Below are 26,043 nucleotides of genomic sequence, written 5' to 3'. Positions count from 1 at the left end.
AAACAGGATTGCACGTTAAATATTCTGGATGCAGAACTCTTGCTTGACACGGAGCTGTTTTTTTAAATTGTGATATTTTACTTAGCATTAAAATATCTTAGTTTCCCTATTAAATACAGAAATGTTGTCTTTTAACATATAAAAGAGTCAAAGTAAATCAAACCACAGAGTTAAACATCTTCTCAATGTTTCTTTACAATGATGTAGGATCCCTTTAGATTGTCTTGGTCATATTTGTCTATGTATCATTAATCCACACATTAATAAACCTTGTCAACCGTGAAAAAAAATGACGTCTGCACATCTGGAGGAGGACCCAGAGGAAAATCCATCTCTCTCCCTTTCTCTCTTTCTCTCGTGACCACGTCCACACGCTGTAGACAACCCCACCAGAGGACAGGAAGCCCAAACTATGAAGCTTTAGTCAACACCAGCTGAGCATTTGTCACAGCTGTCCGATGCTTTTAGGGTTTTGCTTGGTGTTTTCAGCTCAGCTCTGACTGTAGAGGACTCGCTTTGTGCACAAAGGCTGCCCGGTGCGTTCAAGTGTTCATGCTGAGGCGAGAAAAAGTTTTCTGCCACGTTTTAAAAGCGTAACGGAGCAGCGACTTTGTTTTCGTCGCTTGCAGTCAGGACGGCGGGGGTTTTGTAGAACGTTAGTTTCTTGATCTTTTCTTTTTCCGGGGCAGTTTGCAGATAGAAGAATGCTGCCCCAGCTCCTCACCCTGGCCTGTGGTCTCTGCTGCTTTGGTTTTACCTCCGTCACTGCGAATGTACTGAAAGCAGAGGTGAGTCGAATGGAAAAATCACTGTTCATTTACTTTAAACAATGAAAATGCAAGATGTTATGAGTAAACAACTTGAATCTGTCAGTTTCCTTAACTTTCAAATGTTGTTTTAGTTGTTTTCTAATTATAATTTTCTACAAAACCTTATTGTATCCAGTGGCGACCCCAGGAGGTGGCCAAGGGGGCCACAGCCACCCATTGCTGATCCCCCCACTGCCTGGCAAAAATAATTTGAGGCCGATACTATTGTCTTTAAAGGGCTATGGCGCTCATCCTTTAAGCAAGCAAGATGATAGTGGTACGTTCAGAAACTAGACAACCCCAGCAGTCTATTGGTACCAACTATGTCATGCTAGCTTCTTCGGAAAGTGGCTACATAATGCTTGAAAATTAGGCTAATTTTTGGCGAGGGAACAACTGGCATGGCCATTTTTAAAGGGGTCCCTTGAACTCTCACCTCAAGATGAGGGTTCTATGGGTACCCATGAGTCTCCTCTAAACCTTAGAAGGCCAAATAGCCCACTAGCAATGTCATTAAATGTTGCTATTCGATTGTATTTAGGTTGTGACATAGGGTGACCAAAATTCAATGTCAGGACAACAGCTAATGCCGATTGATGATGCTTATATTTTATCGGCTTAAAGTTGTGCTTTGAAGTCCCCAAAATCCAATGACTTCCATAATGTCTCATGCTAACGTCATCTTGATGTATAATAACGACATTTAGTTCGAAGGTATGGAGAACAAAACCCAGCTATGTGACATGCTAACATAGTTCGACATTCAAAATCTCATTAACTCGATTTGCATTCCAACCAAAATGTTACGTCTCTCCAACGTAAGAATCCAACATCTTTCTGACTTCATATTGGCGTTAGTGCTAGCTTGGTCCAGTAAATTAAAGCGGTATATTTGTCCTTCAAAGGAAAAGGTCTACCAGCCTATTTGAAGAACAACTAATTGTCACGTGTGTACATACAGCTACATAACACATTAAAGCAGTATTGATTAGGAACTCAAAATGTTGTATAGTTAGATATTTAGTCATATTAACAGTGTAATAAGAAACTAAAGTATATCGGTATGCAATCCCTGTAGTCGCATATAGCCTCAACAGCATAACCGAATCCCTGAAATTCAGTTATGGCTTTTGGTTTTGATATGCCTCCCCAAGATTTTCAGTAGCCCCATCTGGCCCCCCCTATGAAAAACAAAATGTGGGAGCACCACTCTTTGTATCACAACAGGGAAGTATAGTTGATATCTGTGGTATCTTTCTAATGGAGGTTGTCTCTAATCTTCCAGCAGTTAGGGAGGAACTGTTTATGTTCCCATGTTTATTCTGCCTTCCCCAAACACTCCTGATGGTTATCGCTCTGCACTCAGAGCTGTCCGTCTGAGCAGAAACTGCAACAACAGATGAAACTTCATCCAGAGAAAAAATGTCATGAGTCTTAACTCTTGTGGCTTGTGAGGGAGGAGGGGGAGATCCAGCCATGCAGGGGCAGAAACCTCAGCTGAGCTGCTTTGTTCTGAGAAAAAAAAGGGGGGTAGTGGTGGTACTGTACAGGGGAGGGGGGTTAATGGTTTACATCTGCCTGTGTAGGCTACACAGGCAGGGAAGCTGGTCTGCATTCACGACAAGCCGGACATGAGGCGCTTCAGACTGGAGGCCTCAGGCTGTGAAACTGCGGCCTGGAGACACTAAAGTGCAGCCTTCAACTGAACAACATATTTTGTCATGAGGTCGCATGCAGCTTTGTAAATAATTGGGTATGAGCAACGTGGGCGCCTCCGGCTCTCAGCCCATGTTACATTTGCTCTAGCTCCAGCGGTCATAAGGGTGTTTGATGTGATGCTTGGTCACATCCAGTCATACCGTCAGAAAACTGCACATACAAGGTGTTTCTCTGTAGAAGACAGGATGCACCACCAACAGGCAGCTGTCACAGGAAATTGATTCACACAGCAAAAAGTCCATTAGCGGCAACCTGCCTAAAATATACAAGAGTTTGTGCTAGTTCTGGGTGGAATAGGATGCACGAAGGAGCGAAGGAGGACCTTAGTCACTGACCACAAGTTGCTGGCGTGTGAGTCAAGCCAGACATGGTGGATAACTCAGAGAGCCAGACAGTTTATACGACGCCACAGACGGCTGCCCTCCTGTGGCGGACACACCGACACAGTGATGAATGTCTGTAAACAAAATGAGAAAACATTACAGCTGTGTATTATACTGGTAAAACATATTACTTGGGTGCTAAAATGATAATAAGCCACAGTGTAGGATTTAATGTGACACACAGTGCTGTGCTGTCAGACACAGTCAGGCCTGATGCAGAAAGAGGATAAGAGTTGATTATGGGGTCAGGATGACATCACCTGAGAGCTGCACATGAACCCTGTGATCAAAAGATAGACGTGTCTGTGTGTGGAGAAAGATAGGAGATACAAAGACAAAACAAGCCAGTGACACAAATGTTTAATTAAAGCTGATGGAGCAACTTTGAGGGGGGTTTGAGAAAGAAGAGCTCAGACAGAGAAAAAGTTTACAGGAATGTTGTGGTTCATGAGTGTTGCTCAACATCTGAACATCCCTCTCTGACTTCACTCCGACAAAGTAAACCCACTTAATCCACGCGGAGTGAAAAGAGAAGCTCCACCAATAGAAAAATAAGACTTCCCTTTTTCTCTGAAAATGACTTCTGCTGAAGTCGAGTACCTTCGCGGCCTCCCGGCATCTGTTTTCATTCACCGCTTTTGCCTTGTCTAACCTTTTTTGACTTGAATAAAAAGCTTAGCGAGCACAGGAAGCGGGCAGCAAAGAAAACAACAGGGTCTAAAGCAGGATCTCTCCATATCTGGCGAAAAAAAATCCGGAGATTTCCCCTCACCATCTGGAGACACATGTCTCGTGATCCCAGCAGAGGGTTGCAGATCCGGTCAAAACACATCTGGGTTCAGTTCTCTTTATCTCGGCTGGAGTGGCTGTTGATGTAGCATCAAAAGAAAAAGGGGCCTCGCTCCAGATCTGGTGCACGCCGCTCTGACAGGCAGCAGGTTTGTCACTTAAGAAATGTCAAAATAATCAGCTGGAATCGGCCTTAATGAGAAACTGATGGACTTCAAGGGAGGAAGGGAGCTTATCTTTGCTCTACACCCACGACAATGGCCAACCTTGTTAACACAGAGGACATCAGAGAGGGAGAGTTTCCAACGTCATGTCAGAGATGCAGGTTTTGAAGATAATGCATCACTATTTTTAGTCTCAGGTGCTCAGCTGGTTGGTTTTGACTTAATTTGAAGGCCAGATGTGCTGAACCAAATTCAGCTTAAAGACCTGACAACCACCTGCCAAAAGTAACTAAGTACATTTACTGAAGTACGATCATAATTGGGTTTTTTTTTTTTTACATCATTTTAACGTCAACTCGATTCGCCCTGAGAGGAAATGTCTTACAGCCAGGTGAAAAACACAGAGCTACCTACAGAGACGTAGGCAAACGGACTCAAGAATGACAAAGATGACAAAATACATGAATACACTTTACTGTCAACAGGAAACCTAAAGTAAGCCTATGTCATCACCAAAACCCCCAGTCGTTAAAAGGGCAACTAATCATCAATTGAGTCATCATCAGCATTTAACAGTTTTCGGCCTGTTACACCAGGCCTTTCCAAATCTATCACTATCTGGAGGGTAGGTGCTCAAATTTTCCATGCAGAGGATAAAACAACACTAAAAAATCCTGAGCATAAAAAAAATGCTCTCTCATGGAAGATATAAGACAGATAAGACATTTCAAAACCACTGTTAATAGTTACATATACAATAATTATTGTAAGTAAATTAACATGATCACCTTCATAACGAGTGTAAATAGCTGACAAAAACTATGTAAACTCAAGGTCTACTGCCTGGCTTTTTCTGGAGCCTTTTCTCGCATCTCATGGTCATGGAGTTTGCTCAGTTGTCATGGAAACTGTTTTCACCACATGAAATGGTTTGTAGCCTTATATTCATAACTGTTTTTCATTAGATTGCAGTCAGTTGTTGTGCTTTCGTTACCTTAGAATGAGCCGTTTATATCTACGTGCAGAGCGGGTCTTCTTCTACGGAGTCCGCCATGTTGTTTCTACAGCAGCTCAGAAGGGACAAATCAAACACTGGCTCTTGATAAGGCTGTTCATGTTTTCACGTTGGCGACTGTAGTGACGCTTGGTACACGGTAGACGTTTCAGTTCTATAACCTCACTGCTAGATGCTACTAAATCCTACACTGTGGAGTTTTAAGGACATTTTAACGAAGAATTCTTACAGTTTTACTTAAGTAAGGTTTTTAAACCAGGACTTTTACTGGTAGCGCATTATTTTCACAGTATGGTATTAGTACTTTTACTTGAGTAAAGACTCTGAATACTTCTTCCACCACCCCCTGAGAGTATTTAAAGTAGTTGTTGCTTGTTATGCACAATTATTGTTGTTGGACCTGGTAGCCAATCAATAAATTTACATGATGATCTTCTAAGGCTGCGCAATTAATCGTCTGGTGATCGTGAAACAATCTTTTTAAATAAACTCTCTGATAACCTCAGAAGTTCTCAATGCTTTTGGTTTGATGTTAGGGCCCGTCGCAGTCGACCACCAAAGTGTGGTGCAATTCTGTGCACTGGAAGTGGGTTAAACGATAGCTTTTAAGTGGGGTTCCACGCTATGCCCTTAGAGTTAGCTGTTTGAGCCATTCGGCTAGTATGCGCTGAAGCTGTCTAAGCCCTACATCCGTTTTGCATGATTTTGCTTCCCAAGGCACGTTTCAACTCGGGATCATCCAGGAATACACCCCAGATCAATTTTACCCCAGACTGGTCCTTTAAGCAATGTTAGCGCGCCACATAGTGCCACAACTAGGCCTGTGTATTTTTTTTTTTAAATACATCATCAACGAATAAGCATCCAGCCTCGTTCACTGTTAAATAAATAATAAATACAGCATGTTTTCAAAGTCAAAACATAATCGTTTGCGTAATCGTGATTTCAATTTTGACCAAAATAATTGTGATTATGAATTTTTCCATAATCAAGCAGCCCTATCGCCTTCATACAAAATTCAAATAGCTGACAAAAACAATGTCAACTCAAGGTCTACTTACTAGCCTTTTTTAAAATTTGCATCTCTCATAAATAAATGGCCCATTTGCAGACGTTTGTGTTTGATGTGTTTGTATATTTTGCTGCTAATAATGTTCTTTAAGCATTTTTTTCACTGCGATATTGCTACTTACTTAAGTGAAGGATCTAAACACTTAAATACTTCTTCCCCCCCAAAAGATCTTACCTTATTAGAAAGTGGTGCTCATCATCTTAATGTTGTACCTGCTCTGAGTGGAGCTATTTGGTATGCAAGCTGTGAAATGTATTTCAGGACAAGTACAACATTTGCAAGATAAGATGGAAATACTAAGGGAAGGAAAAAATACCTCAAATTTTTGCTTAAGTGCAGTACTTTAGTAAACATACTTATACATTCCACCAGTAGTTGTCTGTATGGACCTACTAGGATACAAGCAGTGTCCTATGCTGCAGTAAACCTTGATCTATATGTGTTTATCTACCACCATATAAAATGAATTAGCGTACCAGTTGCTGCTGGCCTGCATCAGTTAAGTGGGTTTTCATTAAGACAGTATAAAACGATCCAGTGATTTTTATTTGACCCGTTTGACCCAGCAGAAGTGTAAATGCAGAAATAATATTGCACGGTGCTGATGTGAGTGCTAGCTGGGTCAGAGACGCCAAGAAATGAAGGCAATGTGAGATTCAGGCACTCATGAGCAGAATTCTCAGTTTTTTCCGTTGGCACCGAGCGAGAGGAACAACTGACTCAGTCCCTCAAATTTAAATTCAGCCATGCTCCCAACCTCTCTCTCTTTCTCTCTCTCCACTTTTCTTTTACCGTTCTTCCTTCTAATGTCTTTACCTCTCCTTCGCTAATGTAACTCTGCACTTTAGATCATCTTCTCCTGTCCTTCACCCTCTTGTCTGTCCATTTTTTCCCTCAGTTTTGGTTTAAGTGCTCATTTCTCGAGCTAGAAAAAACAGACTCCCACTAAAAACAGTGGAGGTTTATAGAGGTAGCTTGAAACAAACAGTGTTTAGACACATGGCAGCATTGCCATAAACAAAAAGACGGCCTTTGGCATTGTTAAACAGACACATTACTGCACTACTACATGGTTAAATAGTTAAATATACAGAAGCTCACGTCTTTATTTCAGTTTAATTCACAGTTTCTTTTAGGATCTGTTGCATGAATATAGACACCCACATGACAGATGTTCAGACACAATCACAGTTTCACTTCCTAACAAAATGTCATCATTCTTGTGTTTTTAACCACAGCAGCTATAAGTGCACGGGGGATTTTTGTTTTATTTCATTTGTTTTTAAGTCTTGTAGGAAGTAGGATTGTGGGATTTTTTTATGGTGCATCCGGGAAACAGTGTCATGTGGATGTGAGTAAGAGTGTAACAATAAATGGCACTTGCATATCCTGTGATGGGAGACAGCTGGACATTGAGACATCATATGCATGCTGCTTGACATCATGGTTACGTTTTGTAGTTGTTGATACTGATTGGATTTAGTGATCGTGCGTTGTGATGTACCAATTGAGCAACTTTAAAGGGGCCCTGAAAGCTGCAGGTTGACCGTGTATCAACTGCGTTGTGCTAATACAACTTACACTTTGTGTCCAGCATTAAATCAACTGACTTGATACCTTAACTTAAAGCTGTAGCCTAAGGAGGATGTCTGCGTTAAAATCTACTTTTAAAATCTTCATTAGTTCAATTTTGTCAATGCAAACTCAATGTTAGGGGATACTACATCACTATTTTGAGACACTAAGTCATTAATTTGAGACAGTTAGTCATTACTTAGAGATGCTAAGATACTATTGACACTAAGCCAATACATAGGGATGTTAAGTCATAATTTTGAGATACTAAGTCAATATTAAGGGATACCAAGTCCTGTTTTTGAGGTACTAAGTCAATATTAGGAATGCTAAGTCGTTACTTTGACACCAAGCCAATACATAGCGATGTTAAGTCATTATTTTGACACTAAGCCAATACATAGGGATGTTAAGTTATTTTGAGATACTAAGTCAATATCAAGGGATACTAAGTCATGCTTTGAGGTACTAAGTCAATATTTAGAGATGCTAAGTCATTACATTGACACTAACCCATTACATAGGGATGTCAAGTCATAATTTTGAGATACTAAGTCAATATTAAGGGATACTAAGTCATGTTTTTGAGGTACTAAGTCAGTATTAGGGATGCTAAGTCATTATTTTGACTCTAAGCCAATACATAGGGATGTTAAGTCATTATTTTGACTCTAAGCCAATACATAGGGATGTTAAGTCGTTATTTTGAGATACTAAGTCAATATTTAGGGATACGAGGTCGGTATTTTAAGATTCTAAATCAATATTAGAGATACTAAGTCAATATTTCAAGGAAATTTCTCACGGAGTCTTCTGTTTTTTTCATCACACTTGCAAAAATGGGCCTCCATAGCCAATAGTCCAGAGTGCCTGTAGAACGCTCTCACACACCAATGGAACAGCCATCTGGATCAATTTAGGGTTCTGATACTTCGATGTGCAGACTGAAGTAGCTGGGTATTGAACCACAGATCTTCCAGTTAGCGGATAAACTGACTACCTCTGAGCCATAGCCACCCAGTATGAGAGGAATGGAGGGTTAATGAGGGCCCAGCAGCTTATTGTTGCACCAGGGCCTCCTTGAAGTATGCTTTTAAGATTCACTTGTCACAAGAATTTGATTTTGCTGTTCTGATCTTGAGAAGACGATAATTGCAGGCAGCCATATGCAGTGGTGCTTTGGAGGCACATACTTTACCTGCCTGAGTTATTAGATATTTAAAGTGTCTTCAATCAGTTTGATTATTCATACGAATACAGATTTTAGAATAACAGAAAATTGCCTTAAAATGCCCATCACAATTTCCCCAGAGCCCAAGGCGACATATTCAGATTGTCTATTTTGTCTAGCCAACAGTCCAAAAAGATGAAGATATACAGTTTAGTAGAATGGAGGACAACAAAAAGCAGCATATCCTCACATTTAAGTGGCAGGAACCATTAAATGTTTGGCTTAATTTGCTTTAAAAATGACTTTATGTTCTATGAATTAATTGATTCAGTGATACCTAAGATAGTCAGGTCACAGTAGGGTCACAGACTCCATGTATACATCACAGCCCCACCGAAACAACCTCTTCCACCAGCTTTACATCACGCTGGTTGTGTTTCAGTGTCTGTGCATTATACATTTAGACCTCACGTCACTGCACACACACACTGCACACACTCAGCGGTGTATTTACCAAACCAGCAGCCAGCCCTTTGACCACACATGGTCGTGTAGCGAGCTACCTAGCTACCCCCGAGGCCAACAATACCAGCCATGTACAAGTCTCAATAAATAGACGCTTTGATGGTGGCTGCTGGGAGTTCCAGGGAGGAGGGGTGCATGCTGGGATACCTGGCGTCTTAACCGGAGGTGGTGGCGCTGGTGGTGTGTGGAGTTAGTTTGGGACTAGAGGGAGAGAAGTGGAGGTCTTGACGGTGTGGGGGGGAGACTTTTCAGGGGAGTGTTTTTATAGAAGCAGACGCGTCACCACACTGGAGCCACAGGACACACTAGCAGCAGTCAGTGTAGAGGCGGAGAAAGTAAATTTGGTTGGTGTTGCAGGCAGATTGACTCAAGAGAGAGTCAGGGGATAAATTAGATTAACTATACGCTTAAATAATCCTGAGAAATCTTAAAGAAATTGTTAGGGGGACGATGCAGAGATGGGGGGAAGGGGGAGATGTTGCCTCTCTGCAGGTCGTCATAAGTGAGCCTTGTTCTCTGGCCTCTTTGCTCACCACATGACTAACAGTAGCTGTGTGTGCCTAGCCGGTATACGGCCAGGTAGTCCGGCCCATGCAGTTGCTCCATTTCCATCCCTCCCCCTCTGCGTTTCCCTTCACTCGATGGAGGAAGACTTGAAGAGAAAAACAGCACTAATGGTGGAATAAGAAAGATATCTGAGGTTAAGATGACGCTAACGAAGGAATTCGGGGTAATTCCATCAATTTAATCTGTGGTGGAGATGAAGACGTGTGTTAACTCTGTGTGCAGATACATAAGTGGAAACACACAGTTCAAGATATATTTAATCTTCTGCAACTCCAACAAAGGGAACCAGGAGATGAGAAGATTGATACCACTCATGTTTGTCTCTTAAAGGAGCTGTAGCTGTAAATTTAGAACATTAATACAGCAGCAAACTACTAATGCTATGTAAAGATATAGCAAGTAATGGTGTCCTGTGCAGAGAATGAAGTCACACTCCCTTTGTGTGTGTTGCAATCCGAGCTTCTCTGTCCTTTGTTGTGGTAGACAGTCCGGTGGCGAGTGCATGCTAGTGCTTATGAGTCCCTCTGTGGGTTGGTGCGTTCCATTTCTGACAGTTTCTGAGTTCCCAACTGGAAATTTCAACTTGAACGTCCCCTAAAGACAGTTTTCCGACTCAGAAAATCGGAGGAACCTCACAGACCCCAACCTCAAAATCCAACATGGCTGCTTCGCACATCAACATAAAGCTTTAATATCCTGTTAATTTGCACTTCTGTCTTATTTTTGCCTCATTAAAAGAGTTGTAGACACAGTACTGTTCAACTTCTATCTGTGGATGTGTTGCCACAGTGACAATGAGCACAACACAGCGTAACACGTTATTATCAACTGGTATTGCTAAGTATGGCTAACTTTGTCAGAACTGGTGTGGTTAACAATATCTTGGTTTTCCAACTTGTGGTACTGTAATGTGGTCAACTCAGATGTGACATTAGTCCTGGCTCCGACCTCGGCTAGCTAATCGCCTATGTACCTAGATGGCCGTTAACGCTGATAACACTGCCCCGACCCATAGTGGTGGGACAGCTTCAATACCTCAATACCTTCCTGGCATGTCACCGGGTATATGGTATACGACGGCATCCGTGTACAGTGCTAGTTACCAAGTTAAATTTGAAAATGTGCGGTTTTCCCTGCTGTCACTCTCCATCGTTACCGGCCAGCTGTTTACAGCCCTGTAACGTTATCCCCACCATCAGCAGTCCTTCTCAGCTCAGCTTCCTGCTCCACTTACTAGAGACTGACCTCTGGTGGTGCATAATGTGCACTACATACAGTAAATCCTCAATACAGCTTCTCCATATGACTTTAAAAGAAGGATTAGCGTCTGTATCTTTGACGGCACTGAAAATCATACCGACAGGATTTCTAAATACCCTAGTAAACCATAATACTGTGATACCACCCAAGCCTAACACCCACCCTCCGCCTCCCCCCAAAGTTAACAATGTTAGCTCCGTCAGCAGTGTTGCTGTTGTTAGCACTGTTTACTGAGTTAGCACCGTTAGCTGGCTGCCACCTCAGCCACCTCCATGTTTAGAACCTTTGTAGACTACCCCACCCCAGACTTTGAATCATGGATATGCTGTAATTATTAGAGCTCCTTTAAATATACAGCCTAAGCTATCGTAGCCCACAACCTAAGCTAACGTAGCCCACAACCTAAGTTAGCCTAGCAAATGTTAATTAGTGAGATTTAAAGCAAGACTGAGTGAATTTTGAAGAAATAACACATGCGTTCTCTAAAGAATGGAAATAAGAAATTTTTGACCAATGAAACACACACTTAAACTCAGGATTTTTTACAGCTGCATTACTTGGTCTGTTAGCTTATGCTGGCTAATGTTAGCTTATTTTAGCAAACTCCACAAGATGTTGTTGTGTAATGGATTTTACTAAGTTCATTGACTAAATGACTCTTCTCTACTTATACAGCATCTTAGCATTTATTGTTAATTGCTATTAGCAGATTTTTTTTATCTTCAGACAAAGCATGGCTAGCTTTTTCACCCCCATTTCCAGTCGTTATGCTAAGCTAACCACGTCCTAGTTCCAGCTTCACATTTAACAGTGGACTCTTCACATCTGACTCTTGGCAAGAAAGTGACTATTCCCAACATTCTTGAACTATTCTTTTAAGTCTTAGACCACCAGCAGCAGGCGGTGGAAAGAATAGGCTGTCCTTTCATGTGTAAAGATAAACAGTGGTGGTTTTGGTTGACATGAAGGCAGACAGAGAGAGGAGGAGGACAGACGTAGACAGTGGCAGGGAGATCTTAAACTCAAGCTTTGAGGAGCCCAAATGTTGCTGAAAATGTTGCTTTTTCCAGCGTTATGACCGCCAGTTGTCTTTGGCTGCGATAGTCTAGACAGACTTCTGGGTCATCGTGACTGAAATGACATCAGTGCTTTTAGATTGTGTGTTTTATTTGGCTTTCGGTTCCTCTTTCGTCCTGCTTATGACCCCACAACAAAGTTCCCCCTAACGAGTTCAGCATAAATCAAAGGGGGCATGCGAGGATTTGGTGTTGGGTTTTAAGAGTTCATAAACGGGATAATGTCACAGTCATGTGACGGAACGACAGTAAATTTAACATGCTGAGTTACTTCAATGTGTGTTGGCTGCTGCAGAGGAGAGAGCTTAACAAGTCGTACAAAAACCCCAAACACACACACTTTGTCTCCCTTATTCACGATGCAATCTGTGTGTGATGCATCTGAGCTGAAGCAGGTCCAAACAAGCTCTGAAGGGTGACTGGAAGCACAAACACACAGGCTCATACAAGAGGCCAATCCCTTCTTTTATGTTGACTAAGATGTTTTCAGGTGGTTTTTGTGTTGTTTCTGGCACGTTTGACTTCGAGCTGACTGAGAAACTCACAAAAAAAGTAAAACAGAAACAAGCAGATTTTTCTGTGTTGCAAAACTCATAATAACTGCCTGGTTTTTAGGGTTTGAGTGTCCAAAGATTTGGATTTTGCCACTTGAATCTTGACATTAGAAAGACTACAATTGTGTTTTTAAGGCAGCTATCTCACCAGCTTTTTTTTGTACTAATAAAATCTATCAGTTAATCCATGAATATCAAAAAAAAGTCAAATTAAATAAGTAAAGCATTACAAGTTTGGTGGTTCAGAATCATAAGTTATATTATAAAAGTGTATCAACTCTTTTTTAAAAGAACATTCATGTATAAGATCCTACGTATTTGATATTTTTCTACAACTTTCAGCTTTAGTATCTCATAATGTTAGTATTCATCATGAGGTTATACAATTGTTGACGCTGTTTGAGATGCTCATGTTTCTTTTAATTAAAACAGAATACAATGTAATGATACAGGATGCCATAGTATGCCATCAGGAAGTCATTCGTCATTATACCTACAGAAATCTCACTGGAATCATATTTATGACTTCATGCAACAAATAAATTGAATTCCATTGAAATAGAAAATGCACCACAATTCATATAACATAATAATGAGCCAGTAATTGTTCGGGAATCTGGAAGGCTGCAATCATGTGTAGTAAAAAAAAAGTAGCGTGAAGACCGAAAGTCTGTGTAATGAGGCCGGTTTGGGTGGTGGATGGGTTTAACAACACAAGACTTTCCTACACTTCCTACGTCATTCGTCGGGAGCTAATTCGATGGCTATTCTATGAACTGTTGTATGTGCGTTATTGTATGATATCATAAGGACCGTTTGTAGTCGTAAAATCCTCGAACTCCCAATTCCCAATTTAATAGAATATATTTAGTAATTCTTTTGACATATCTTTCGCTTAGTAGTAGCAATCATTTTCGTATTTTTGCGACAATTTTGCTCTCTGTGCGCAGTACAATTAATAATGCCAAAAGTGCCACAATGTACAATAATGTGACCATTTTGTGACGCAACAATTAGTAGTTAATTTTAGTCTGTGCTGTTTTGTTTTAATTCATTTTCTGACATGAAACGCAACATATCCGACATCTGTGTTCACACATCTCATCTCACATGACCTTTTTCCAGCCAGTCATGCTTGTTGTATGATGAACATGACTCATGAGCACGGCTGTTGTGTTTTAGCCCAGTTATTTATTTATTTAATTAGCTTAGCTTATGGCCTTAATTGTTTTGATGCAGAATGTTAACAGACTTCTAGTCATGCTGTGTTGTAATTCAGTTTTGTAATAGTAGGTTATTACAAACTGATGGACTCATACACGCATTAGCTTGCTTTTAAAAAATGATGTGGGTGGATTTGTTGGTGTGTCAAAAACGTATTTGAATATGTGTTTTATAAAATTACACCTTTACCTTTATGCCTGTTTGTTCTTGTATGATCATTTTCCTCAAAACAGGATAATTTTAAGCCTCTGGTACAAGTGTTTGACATTTCCCATCTGGCAACACTGATGATCGATGAGTTGGTCTAGAAGGTTTATTTTGGGATAAACAAGTTTAACAGAAGCGTTTCCCTGAGTAGAAATGTAAGACTCAACTGAGAGCATGTAGAGTTTATCATGCTAAAACACTCAAATTGACAAAGATGAACTTTTTTAAGGTGTAAAGACGACGTGATCATCGTCATGACATTAAAGTTAACAGATAATGAAATAATTGTCCGCACAAACTAAGTTTCAATCAATGTTTGAACACATGGACATTGATTATCTTCTCCCTCTTGCAGGCTTGGCTGCAGCAGTATGGCTACCTGCCTCCAGGTGACGTCAGAGCCCAGGCCATCCGCTCACCAAAGTCCATCGAATCAGCGATATCAGCCATGCAGAGGTTTTACGGTTTGACTGTCACCGGCTCCATCGACTCCAACACGATAGAGTGAGTCCTGATCGACAGAAAACTTTTTTTAATCTCACATAGCTGCCTGGTTTCTAAGAAAGCAAGGCTGTTATTTACAAGAAAATGTGTCCTTCAGTGGAGTGTGAATGTTTTACATAGTTAAGAACTGGAAATTTATTTTGCTGTTGCCAGGGCGATGAGCCGGCCGAGGTGTGGCGTCCCAGATAAGTTCGGCCCGGAGCTGAAAACCAACCTGAGGAGGAAGAGATACGCTGTGCAGGGTCTGAAGTGGGACAAGTCTGAGGTCACCTTCAGGTAAACACTCATGCTATTCAATACTTTTGTGAATGTGATTTATTATACACAACTAATGACCTTCATAATTATTTTATTATTTATTTAAATAAAAAGTCATTTTACTGTTTATAGAGCCAGCATATTTTCATATTTATCTATGTGAATTAAAGGTTTATTTCAACTAAATCAGAGTTCTGGTTAAACAAAAAGGATCTTACTCTTTAACAAAAAGGTCTATCTCTGTAGGGAACCTTACGATAATGTTGTGAGACACTCAGGTAACAGTCTGAGTCCGTCAGTGGCAAAAACAAGCACTTCTAGTGGACGTACATTGACGGTGCAGACATGTCCTGAGTGCTATCGTCACAGTCTGGCTGCTGCTCTTGCTCAATACTGAACCAATTTTCAAAAAATGTTGTTCCCATTAGTCACTTAAACATAAAAACATGTGAAAATAGAGTCCAGGTTGGAAAATACCCTTTAACTCTGGATTTTTAAGTTTATTTGATGTGCTGAAAGCCACACAGCGACGCTTTAGCATACCTAATTAATGTTTTGTTTCCCCTTCGGCGTAAGAGGATGTGATGTTTTGTCCACAAAATATCCAAAAAATGCAAAAAGGATGAGAAAAACTTTTGTTTTGTTTTACACGCTTACTTGGTTTCTTATTTCTCTGGTGTATAATTTTGTGTCAGCCCTCAACCCGTCTCTGTGTTCTCTCGAACAGCATACAGAACTACACCCCAAAGATCGGAGAGCGAGCCACGTATGACGCCATCCGAAAAGCCTTTCAAGTGTGGGAGAGTGTGATCCCGCTCACCTTCAGAGAGATCCCCTACAGCCAGATCAGAGGCAAGACCGACAAGTTCGCGGATATCATGCTCTCGTTCGCGGATGGTTTCCACGGCGACAGCACACCGTTTGACGGCGAGGGCGGCTTCCTGGCTCACGCTTACTTCCCTGGACACGGCATCGGAGGAGACACTCACTTTGACCTCGCTGAGCCCTGGACCACCGGGAACACCGACCAGGGGGGTAAGAGAGAGAAGAGCGGATGGTGACTTGTAGATCCTGGAAGAAATGAAAGCAAACTAAATTATATTCATCTCTCTGTCTGAAGGTAATGATGTCTTCCTGGTGGCTGTGCACGAGCTGGGTCATGCTCTGGGTCTGGAGCACTCCAACGACCCCTCCGCCATCATGGCCCCCTTCTACCAGTGGTTTGAAACAGAAAACTTCCAGCTCCCAGACGACGACCGCAGAGGCATTCAGGCAATCTATGGTGGGGACTTCTCCTAAAGGAACTGGGAATTTATTGGATTTATTTGCTGTGATGTTCCTCTTATACAAACTTTAACCCACAACTGTTCTCCTCAAGGAGCATAAATACTACACAGAACATTCACATACTGTCACTGCGATGAAATATTACATAAATATGAACTTGTGGACCAGACCAAAGTCACAGCAAAGCTTTGAACTAAATGATAACATACTGATGTTTCTCAGGTTTGAAGGGGCCTATTATGCTCTTCCTTAATTTCTGTCATATATGTTACAACATCGGATGTTTGTGTTAAACGTAACCAAAGTTTAACAAGGTAAATATATGTTAAAGTGATACCTGTGAGCAAAAACTTCAAGTTTCCAACTTTTTTTTCTACTTTAACTACAAGCTGACGGATTTCTTTATGCGATCATCTGATCCAGGCACGCTACCACAAGTGTTTTCACGACAAACACTGCTACAAGTAGCGACATTCTAACGTCAGGAATGACATCTTGGCTGCCAATGTTGTAAATTTCTCCTTGATTTCTGATCATATTCCGACTGGAACATGTCCAGTTGTGAGGATTTTGATTGAGAAGCTTTTATTGGTGATTTTTCACTGTAGAAAATGCCACCATACTCCGTTACAGTCATTCCTCGGCTACAAGTACACTGCTACATGTATGCTAACGTCAGAGAAACATGTAATCTTAGTAGCAGATGTTGTTAATTTCTCCATGATTTCAAATTATATTCCATTTGCAACATGTCCAGTTGTGAATAGTTTGGTCTAGAAGATGTAGAAAATGCAATTATACTGCAGTACAGTCATTTCCCGGCCCCAAGTACACTGCTAACGTACACGTGGCTGCATGCTAATGTCCTGCTGGAACATGTCCAGGTGTGATTTGTAACTTTTATTAGTGATTTTCATGGCAGAGAGTGCTGCTATTCTCATATTGTCATTCCCCAGCTACGAAGATAATGCAGGGACATTGAGATACAGAAGAGCCAGAAACAGCTTTTTTGGGAGGGGGTGCTTAAAGAGACTGAGCGTTTCAGACAGCTGGTGATTACAGGTGTCCAGCACAAACAGTATGAGAAAAATAAAGTGTTTTTTGACCATTAAAGCACGTGAACGTGTTCTAGTAGAAACCTAAAATACAAGTATGAACCTAGAAATGAGCACAAAAGGAAGATGACCAAAGTAGTGGTTGTTGAGATATTTCAGTCTGGACCAAAGTGATAGACCGATCTAGTTTTGGTACATACGTATGTTGAAATAAATTATTAACCATTTCACAATCTCTTTCTCAAAACAACTTTTCCTTATAGGATCCAAGTCTGGGGCTCCTCCTCCTCCCCCTCCTCGCCCTCGACCCACAAAGCCATCCTACCCTGACATTGGCCCAGACATCTGTGAAGGACACTTTGACACCATCGCTGTCCTCAGAGGGGAAAAGTTTGTATTTAAGGTACAGGTGACCCTTTTTTTTTATCTCAAACATTCAAATGTTCTTAGAGACAAAATTATAGATCTTGTCCCACTAACATGCATTAAGTAAAAATGTTGGAATATATTCTTCTGTATTCTAATCTGTGTGTTCGTGTGTTTGCAGGACAAGTGGTTCTGGCGTGTGCGTAACAACAAGGTGTTGCAAGGTTACCCAATGACAATCAGTCACTTCTGGAAAGGCCTGCCCTCAAACATCAATGCCGCCTATGAGAGGGATGATGGGAAATTCATCTTCTTCAAGGGTAGGTCCAGTCTGAGTTTATATTAGAACCAGGTTTAGGATGATTAAGTCACTGCAGCTGCGCCCGTGATGAATTTCATGTGTTGACTCTCATGACTGGTTTCCTTTCATTCCTGTTTCTGTTCTCTGACTCCCTTTTGGTCATCATCCTGTTTTTCTTTCACACATTACCAGGTGATAGATACTGGGTTTTCAGTGAGTCTACCATGGACAAGGATTCCCCCAAGAGCCTGAAAGATATTGGCACCGGTCTACCCAAAGACAAGATTGATGCCGCTCTCTTCTACACACCGACAGGACAGACGTACTTCTTCAGAGGCACTAAGTGAGTCTGTCCTCTATTCAGGGTTCACCACACACATCTTAAAAGTATGGTGATCTTGTTATATGTGTAATCTGATCTGTTAAATCGATTTTACTATGTCGTTCCAAGCCTTTTGCATTTTCTCTGAAGAGAAGTGAAACAAGTTATTCCTCCAATTTGATACGGTGGCCAACAAGCGCAAATGCACTACAAAAGCCCAAAACATTTCCATTCGAAGAAACGTGCTGCAGCTTCAGAAATTCTGCCGATTTAAAAACACATATGAAAATCAAAAACAAAAACAACAACAGAAACGTCCATCTATCAATCCATTTTCAACCACTTATCCGAAGCCAGGTCGCAGGGGAAGCAGGCTAAGCAGAGTATTCCAGACATCCCTCTCCCCAGTAACGCTTTCCAGCTCCTCCAGGCATTCTCAGGCCAGACAAGATATGTACTCCCTCCAGCATGTTCTGGGTCTGCCCCGGGGCCTCCTACCAGTGGGACGGTCCCGAATCACCTCTAACGGGAGGTACCTAGGAGGCATCCTGATCCGATCCCCAAACCACCTCGGCAGACCCCTTTGAAGCAACAGAGCAGTGGCTCTAGTCCGACCTCTCTCCGGATGTCTGAGCTCCTTACCCTATCGCTATGGCACCCTTCGTAAGAAACTCATTTTGGCTGCTTGTATCCACGACCTCATTCTTTCAGGTCATTACCCAAAGCTCATGACCATAGGTGAGGGTTGCCGTAGATGGACCAGTAAATCGAAAGCTTCACCTTCCTGCTCAGCACCCTCTCCACCGCAATGGTCTGGCACAGCGCCCGCATCACTGCAGATGCTGCGCCAAACCACAGATCTATCTCACACTCCATTCCACCCTCACTTGTGAACAAGACCCTGAGATACTTGAACTCCCCCGCCTGGGGCAGCAACTCACTCCCAACCTGGAGGGAGGAATCCACCATTCTCTGGCAGAGAACCATGGCCTCAGACTTGGAGGTGCTGACTCTCATCCCACTCGCTTCACACTCAGCTACAAACTGCAACAGAAATGTTCTGAAAACAAACGAAAATGTGCAGAAACCATTCAAACTCAAACCCCAAAAAGAAAAGCAACAGAAAAATGCTGCATATCCCCTTAAAGGCCCAGAGAACTTCCGTAGTGTCGACTGAAGCGCCTTTCTGTTGCATTTGTTTTCAGGGTTTATGTGTTTCTGACTGGCATCGTTTCTGTATTTGCAGTGTGTTTGCTGTTAATTTGTTTTGGCTTTCTTCTACATTTTTTATTTGCAGCATGTTTCCTTTGTTGTATTTATTTTGGATTATGTGTTCTTGAGTTGGCATTGTTTCTGAAGCTGCAGCATGTTCATCTTGGACCGCTGGAGCATGTTCAGCCACTGTAATTTGGTCCTCATTTCAAAGGACCAATGACTGAGTGTACTTCTTTGTTGTCCTCTTACACTGATACTATGAAACAGTATGGGGGCATTCCTGCAGTACTCATGCAGAGATTGAATCTCTTTCCCTTTCGCCCAACAAAGACGACTCATGCTTATGGTACATATGTAGTAACCTGTTAGCACTTGTACTTTTGATATGCTATCTTATCTTAACTTGTTACGAAGAAAGCACCCCAAACTTCAGTTCTCTGACTCACATTTTTTTCTTCATTTTTTCTTCTTGTCTTTAATTCTGGTCCAGCATACAACTACATATCTGAAAAAGAAGGCAAATAGTAAAGCCCTTGATTTGTATTTCTTTTTCTCTAAATTTAAAAATGTCAGAATCAGCCTAAATACTACCATGTGTAATTTTGTGTAACTGTAGAAAACCCTCACATTCCCAAAAACAACACTGAAGATATCAACCATTGTGTTCCCCTGCAGCCTCTGTTGTACAAATGAATCACCCAAAAATGTTCTTTTAGAAGATATTTTTGTGTATTGTAGAGCTTTAATAGTTGTGTGTCTTGGTGTCATTTGCAGGTACTACCGTTTCAACGAGCAGACTCACACCGTGGACAATGGCTATCCAAAGCCCATCAGCATGTGGAGCGGTGCACCAGACAACATCAAAGCTACCATCATGAGTGAAGATGGATGTAAGTGTTAGACCCCAAGTCTTTATTCCAAGACAGTTACGGATGAAATGATAAACAGTCAATGGGGAGAAAATTACTTGGCAACTTCTCTGACAATCAGTCAGTCATGATCAAGGAAAGAAGTCAAACATTTCTTAGTTACAGCTTCTTAAATGTTAACATTAGTTGCTGTTATTTATCTTACGTAATGATAAACTGAATGTATTTGAGGTTTGAACTTTGTCTGACCAGTCCTTGGTCAGGCAAAACAAACATTTTTAAGATGTCGCTTTGGGCTTTAGGAAATTATGTTGGGCATTTTTTGACAATTTGTAAACCAAACATTCAATCAGTTAACTGAGAAGATTTGGGGCAGTAATGTGAATATAATGAAGAAGGCCCCAATCAGACAGAGCGTTTTGTAATTGTTTTAATAAAAGTGAAGGGTTTTGTTCGCTGCTGTTGCTTGCGCTGTTGAGCACCTTGACTTTTTGCGATATGGGCCTCGCAATTCTGCAGAAGGGCCCTTAACACCTTGAGATGAAAAACTCAACTCATTGGTGTTTTTTCACATTGTCCAATCGGATGAATTTAGAGACAGGCGTTCTGTGGTGGTGAAGAAGTGGTAGGCATGGTTTGTTTGCGCTAATGTTCGCTCATTTTCAACGTTATCTGAACAACAACAAATTCTAGCCTCAGCTACTTTCTAATATCTTAATATCTTAATGTAACTGTAATTCCAACACTTTCTCACTCTGACCTTGTCACATATTGACGTTTGGTCATGGACTTTCCACGTCCAGATACAAGTAAGAAAGTTGGTGTTGGTTGGACCAATCCATCACCACTCCCACCCGCCCTTCTCAGACTTTCACCGCCTTAACTTTTGTTCCTGTCCCACTGTGTTTCCCCCTGACACCACCAAGCACCATTAAACTATAACAGCGACCGGCTGTGTATCATGCCGTCATTGACGGACGTCTTCTTTAATCAGTGTCTGACGCCACAAGTCACTGCCCAAGCGCCGGATTTCGATGACTCAGGAGTAAGACCAGGCTCATAATTCAGCCTGACGACTGACAGCAGATTTTCAAACTATCCTTGACTCCTCCTAAAGTAAGCCTTGAACCAACAATCACCCAGGTGAAGCTCCTGGACCAGCTGGTGGCACTCCATGTGATATCTCCTCTTTCTGAGGGTCTCATGTACCCAGGTGGATCTCTGTCTCCCTTTGTCCAGTCCTTAGGTGCCAATTTTTTATGCAGATGATCTGTGAGTTTACTTCAAAACAAATTAGCAGCAAAGCTAAGGACAGGTGATTAGCCCAAAGTAACCCTCAAAACCTGAAAAACTCTTTCTCTCCTCTTTCCTCAGCTTACACTTACTTCTACAAAGCCAACAAGTACTGGAAGTTCAACAACCAGTACATGAAGGTGGAGTCCGGCTACCCCAAGTCTGTGCTCAGTGACTGGATGGGCTGCGAAAGCGATGAGCCCAAGAAGGGTCGGGAAGAAGAGGTGATCATCATCGAGGTGGACGAATCACAGAGCGGGGCCGGGCCGGCAGCCGTGGTGATCCCTCTCCTCCTGCTGGTGCTGGTTGTGGTCACTCTGGGAGCGCTTTTGTTCTTCAGGAAGTACGGCACGCCTCGACGCCTCCTCTACTGCCAGAGATCCCTCCTGGACAAGGTGTAGAGGCAGAGCGACGGCGTGATTGACAGACTGCCACAGAGGGACAGAAAGAGAGGAGGAGAGAACGAGGGCCGGGAGAAGATGGAAACCGAGCGGAGGAAGATGTGGAAGTGGAGGAGAGAGCAACTGGAGAAAAGACAGAAGATACGGGGGGTAGGAGGGGGACGATGCGTTAAATATTGGGTGGTTTGTATGTGCCACGAAAAAGAGAAAAAAGGCCCTAGAAACTGAAATCAGGAAAATGTGTATTTGTATGTTAACTATTTACATGTACTGTTCTGTGTTCAGAGATTTACAACATACCCAAAGTCTCACGTAGAGAAGGGAAAATTACAAAGAGACTCATCAACGACTTCCCTCCCGCCTCTCCTCTCTCACATCCCAGGTATAAGAAACAAACATCCCTCCTTCCTTCCTCTCCTTTAACTGGACGACTCCAGCTGAACTGCTGTCTGATTCATTCATAAGTTTGACATCTGTGTTTCACTTTGGCTTTTACTCAGAAATTCATCATCTCTGTTGAGAGCTTTGGGGTTTTTGGGGGAGTTTTACTTTGAAATTCATGACATTTTTGCTCTTGAATCCTTTGTTTTGGCAAAGTTTTGATTTTTCGGCTATGCAGTATTTCCTGTATTTGTTGGATTTTTTTTCTCCACCACTAAGAAGGGCTGGGTATCGAACCTTTTACATCATTAGTTCAAGTTCCTTTATTCTAATCATGTACAGAAAAATTACAGTGAAGCAGACGGTTGCACTAAAAATCTTCCCAACTGGCCAGTTGGTTGAATTTAGGTTGTGACATTGGGCGACCAATATTCCACGTCAGAACAATGTCTAATGCCAGTGTCAATTTGACGTAGAATACTGATGACAGATGAAAAGTTGTTGTAAAGTGACCAAAATCCAATGTCTTCTAAACGTCTTGTGCCATCATCTTGACGACATTTAAGAAATCATCAACCTAATTTTCAATGCAACCAAAATTTATCGACGTAACTGACGTAAGAGTCCAACGTCTTTCTGGCATCATATTGACATCCAGTGACAGCCAGGTTAGGTCTCAGGCACCCTTTAAAAATGTAAAGGCAAAATCTAAATCTAAGACATACTGCCTGAAATGTGTCTATTGCACATAGTATCAAAAACTGTCAAGTTGGTACTGAACGTCTGACCTCATATACGTGATAATTTTTCGTAAGATTCATTTCCTTTTTCTATAATCAAGTAGTTCCAGATTTAAGACAAAATTTTGCCAAATTTTTTACTGTTTTGTAAAGGCAAATTCTTGTACTGTTGCTGTCGATGTTTGAGAACTTTGGCGTCTCGTTAGTGGAAAAAAATCTCATATTACTCAAAGTAAGGTTCAGAAAAAAACATCATATCCTTACTAGTTAAGAACATTTTTAATGATACCTAGCCCTAGCCCAGTCGCCATAAGAAAATGTTGGCATTGTACATTTCTGCAAACCATGGATTGTACATCTCACATGAATCACATCCCCAAAGTGACATAGTTATTATTACATGAATATGAGCTGACTTTCTCATCAGGAGGTGGAGGGGATGGTGGATGGCGTGTCACCAAGGCGGGACGGCTGCCAAGCTGTAGACCACTTTTGGAGACCAATAAAGAACAAAAGCGGTTGTTTTTTGGGTGTTTTAAGACATCTGGGCATTTCCAGCTGTAATTGTGCCCCCAACACTGGGTATTTTAAGCCAAAACATGATCTTTTGGTTTTTGTGCCTCAACATAACGGCATGTTAACCACAGGTTCGATGTTAAGACATAATGTACGAATGTCACATATCTGTGGTTTGCAGAAACGTACAATGCACTACAACGAGGATTCTCTTCCATCTGCTTAACGCTAAAGACGACCATTTTTAGTTTTAGTTACGATCACCTGCCTCATGTTTGATGGAGCTGAGTACAGCACGTCCCTAATGCACAGTGTTAGTATTGATTTATGCAGACACAGATGGGGTTTATGATTAGTATTTGTTTATCCAGGATTAAGTCCACAAAAGTCAGACTTTAATGAGGCTGCTGGGGGGATTTTCTTTTGATGGTTGAGCTGTAGCCTTGACAAGGCAACTAAAAGCAAAGATGGTACAAAAATCCTTTTTAATGTTTTAACTGCAACTTGATTCACAGGCAAAACTCTTCTCTCAGTGCAAGCAGTCAGACGGGAAAAATTCTTCTTAAAACGTGACTCACGGATGACAGTTTTCAAACATTCCAGTACATTTGTTGTCGAATAGGAGCAGAGCTGCTTGTCCAAACGTAAGCGGTACAGTTTCCAGCAATATGGTGCAATTTAATTATTATCGTTTTTATGGGAAATTGTTGTTATTATAAGTATGGTTATTGTTATTATTGTTCTCCTGGTAAAGTTATGACTTTTTTTTTTTTTTTGTCTTTTGTACATTGTCATTTGGAGTCCTGCTGGACAGAGGCATAACGTGACAATGATGGAAATGAATCCCAGTTTACACTCAGCAGCATGTGATGAATTAGATCAGATCAGGGGAGTTAATGTGACTTCAGGGAGTTTCATTTTTTTACTCTGAAACGCCCGAAATTACAGAAATGTTGGCACAGAATAACAAGCGATGCTATTTATGAACTTTGATGGTGCTCATTGATTTTTTTTTTTTTTTTTTTCTTACACAAATCAAAATTGAAGGTGAATTCATTTAATTAATAACAATGATAATGGTAATGATATTTATAATGATGATCATATCAATAAAATGGAATGAGATTTTTTTTTTCCTGCCTGTTTTCACTTTTGTATTTCATTAGATAAAGTGAAATTAAACTATTTTCTACAATCTTGGAATACATTTCTTCCATGTTTTCATATTCACCTCACCAGTAACTGGACACACACACACACACACACACACATGGACACAGACAGAAAAGCACAATGTTAAATGCAACCCTGAGTCCTTCATAAAACTATTCTGAATGAAATCCTGTTTAATTAACTCATTTTTTATGATATAATGAAAAAAGAATGCAAATGCAACTTAAGTTTTGTTAACTTGCTTCATACCAGCTGAGGAAGAATTAAGTGAATCACCATCCTTCGTGCTTTGAATGCCTCTTAAAACCTCACTGTCAAACTCAGGAAATACACCGTGACCAAACTGGAAACGTCTGTTAAATTCGTTGTGGAAAAGTTGATGTTTTGGAGATAGAAGTGTTTTGCTTTTAGTCTTGTTTCATAATGATTTCATAAATTCAGGCCTCCATTTCGGCAAACAGTCTGCTTGAGTGGTTTTTATCAAGACAGTGTCCCTAATCAGTGCTACATGCTAAATCTATTATGTATATACTATGTTGTAATCTTCATAGTGTACTACCTTGATAGTATCCAGAAATACAGTTATACCATTTTTGCAGAGGTGCAGACTCAAGTCAAAATTTCATGATTTAAGACTCGACTTGACAAAAACAAAAAAAAGGACTTGCAACTCGACCTCAACTTTAACATCAATGGCTCATGACTTCACTTGGACTTGAGCCTTTTGACTTGAAAATACTTGATACCTTTCCCCAACCCAAAAGATTTAAAAGTAAGGTATTTAAAAAGTGAGCCACGAATCAATTCACTTCCCTTTATTTCCTGAATCAACTAACGTTAATGCTATTCATTCCAATCAAGTCGACACCTAGTTCACCACACCCACTTTGCTTGAACCAATCAGACAGCACCAGTCAAGATGCAGGAGAAAACACTGAAGAACTGCAGTTATGCTACGGAGCGCCTGTTGGAAAAATGCAGTCAAAGATAATTTGTTTGCTTACAAACCTTACAGGTGGTCAACAAAAAACTGTTATATGCAAAACGTGCAGATCAAAAATTACAGACGAAGACGCAACAACATACAACAAACCTTTTTAGCAAAGAAGTGAAACATTTTATAAAGCATTCAGGATCTTTATACCTCTGCACAAACAACAGCCGTCACCAACAACAGTGTCCATCAATCCGTCCCATTCTCAAGAAGGCCTTGAGGGAACTTCCTCAAATTTGGCACAAACGTCCACTTGGA

At 41.2% G+C, this 26,043-nt stretch overlaps 1 protein-coding gene across 1 annotated transcript; it reads left to right on the top strand.

Moving 5' to 3' along the window:
• The first annotated feature begins 333 nt into the window (after positions 1-333).
• mmp14a (matrix metallopeptidase 14a (membrane-inserted)) lies at positions 334-24,805 on the top strand. The gene is made up of 10 exons (XM_050066589.1): positions 334-788; positions 14,466-14,614; positions 14,768-14,890; positions 15,600-15,907; positions 15,993-16,154; positions 17,478-17,617; positions 17,762-17,900; positions 18,074-18,224; positions 20,193-20,308; positions 21,662-24,805. The coding sequence occupies exons 1-10, from the start codon at positions 705-707 to the stop codon at positions 21,979-21,981; spliced, it is 1,692 nt and encodes a 563-aa protein (XP_049922546.1). The 5' UTR covers positions 334-704; the 3' UTR covers positions 21,982-24,805.
• The last annotated feature ends 1,238 nt before the right edge of the window (positions 24,806-26,043 follow it).

This window comes from Epinephelus moara, chromosome 17 (genome assembly GCF_006386435.1).
Source record: "Epinephelus moara isolate mb chromosome 17, YSFRI_EMoa_1.0, whole genome shotgun sequence".
In the NCBI taxonomy this organism is placed as follows: Eukaryota; Metazoa; Chordata; class Actinopteri; order Perciformes; family Serranidae; genus Epinephelus; species Epinephelus moara.
Note: the sequence above shows the minus strand (reverse complement) of the source record. Positions and strands in the feature narration are given on the sequence as shown.

Bases quoted from the DNA above. Each gene is read 5' to 3' on its own strand.
- mmp14a (XM_050066589.1), top strand. From the start codon at position 705: ATGCTGCCCCAGCTCCTCACCCTGGCCTGTGGTCTCTGCTGCTTTGGT. The intron at 14,891-15,599 runs GTAAACACTCAT...TCTCTCGAACAG, and splicing joins AAGTCTGAGGTCACCTTCAG to CATACAGAACTACACCCCAA. The intron at 15,908-15,992 runs GTAAGAGAGAGA...CTCTGTCTGAAG, and splicing joins CGGGAACACCGACCAGGGGG to GTAATGATGTCTTCCTGGTG.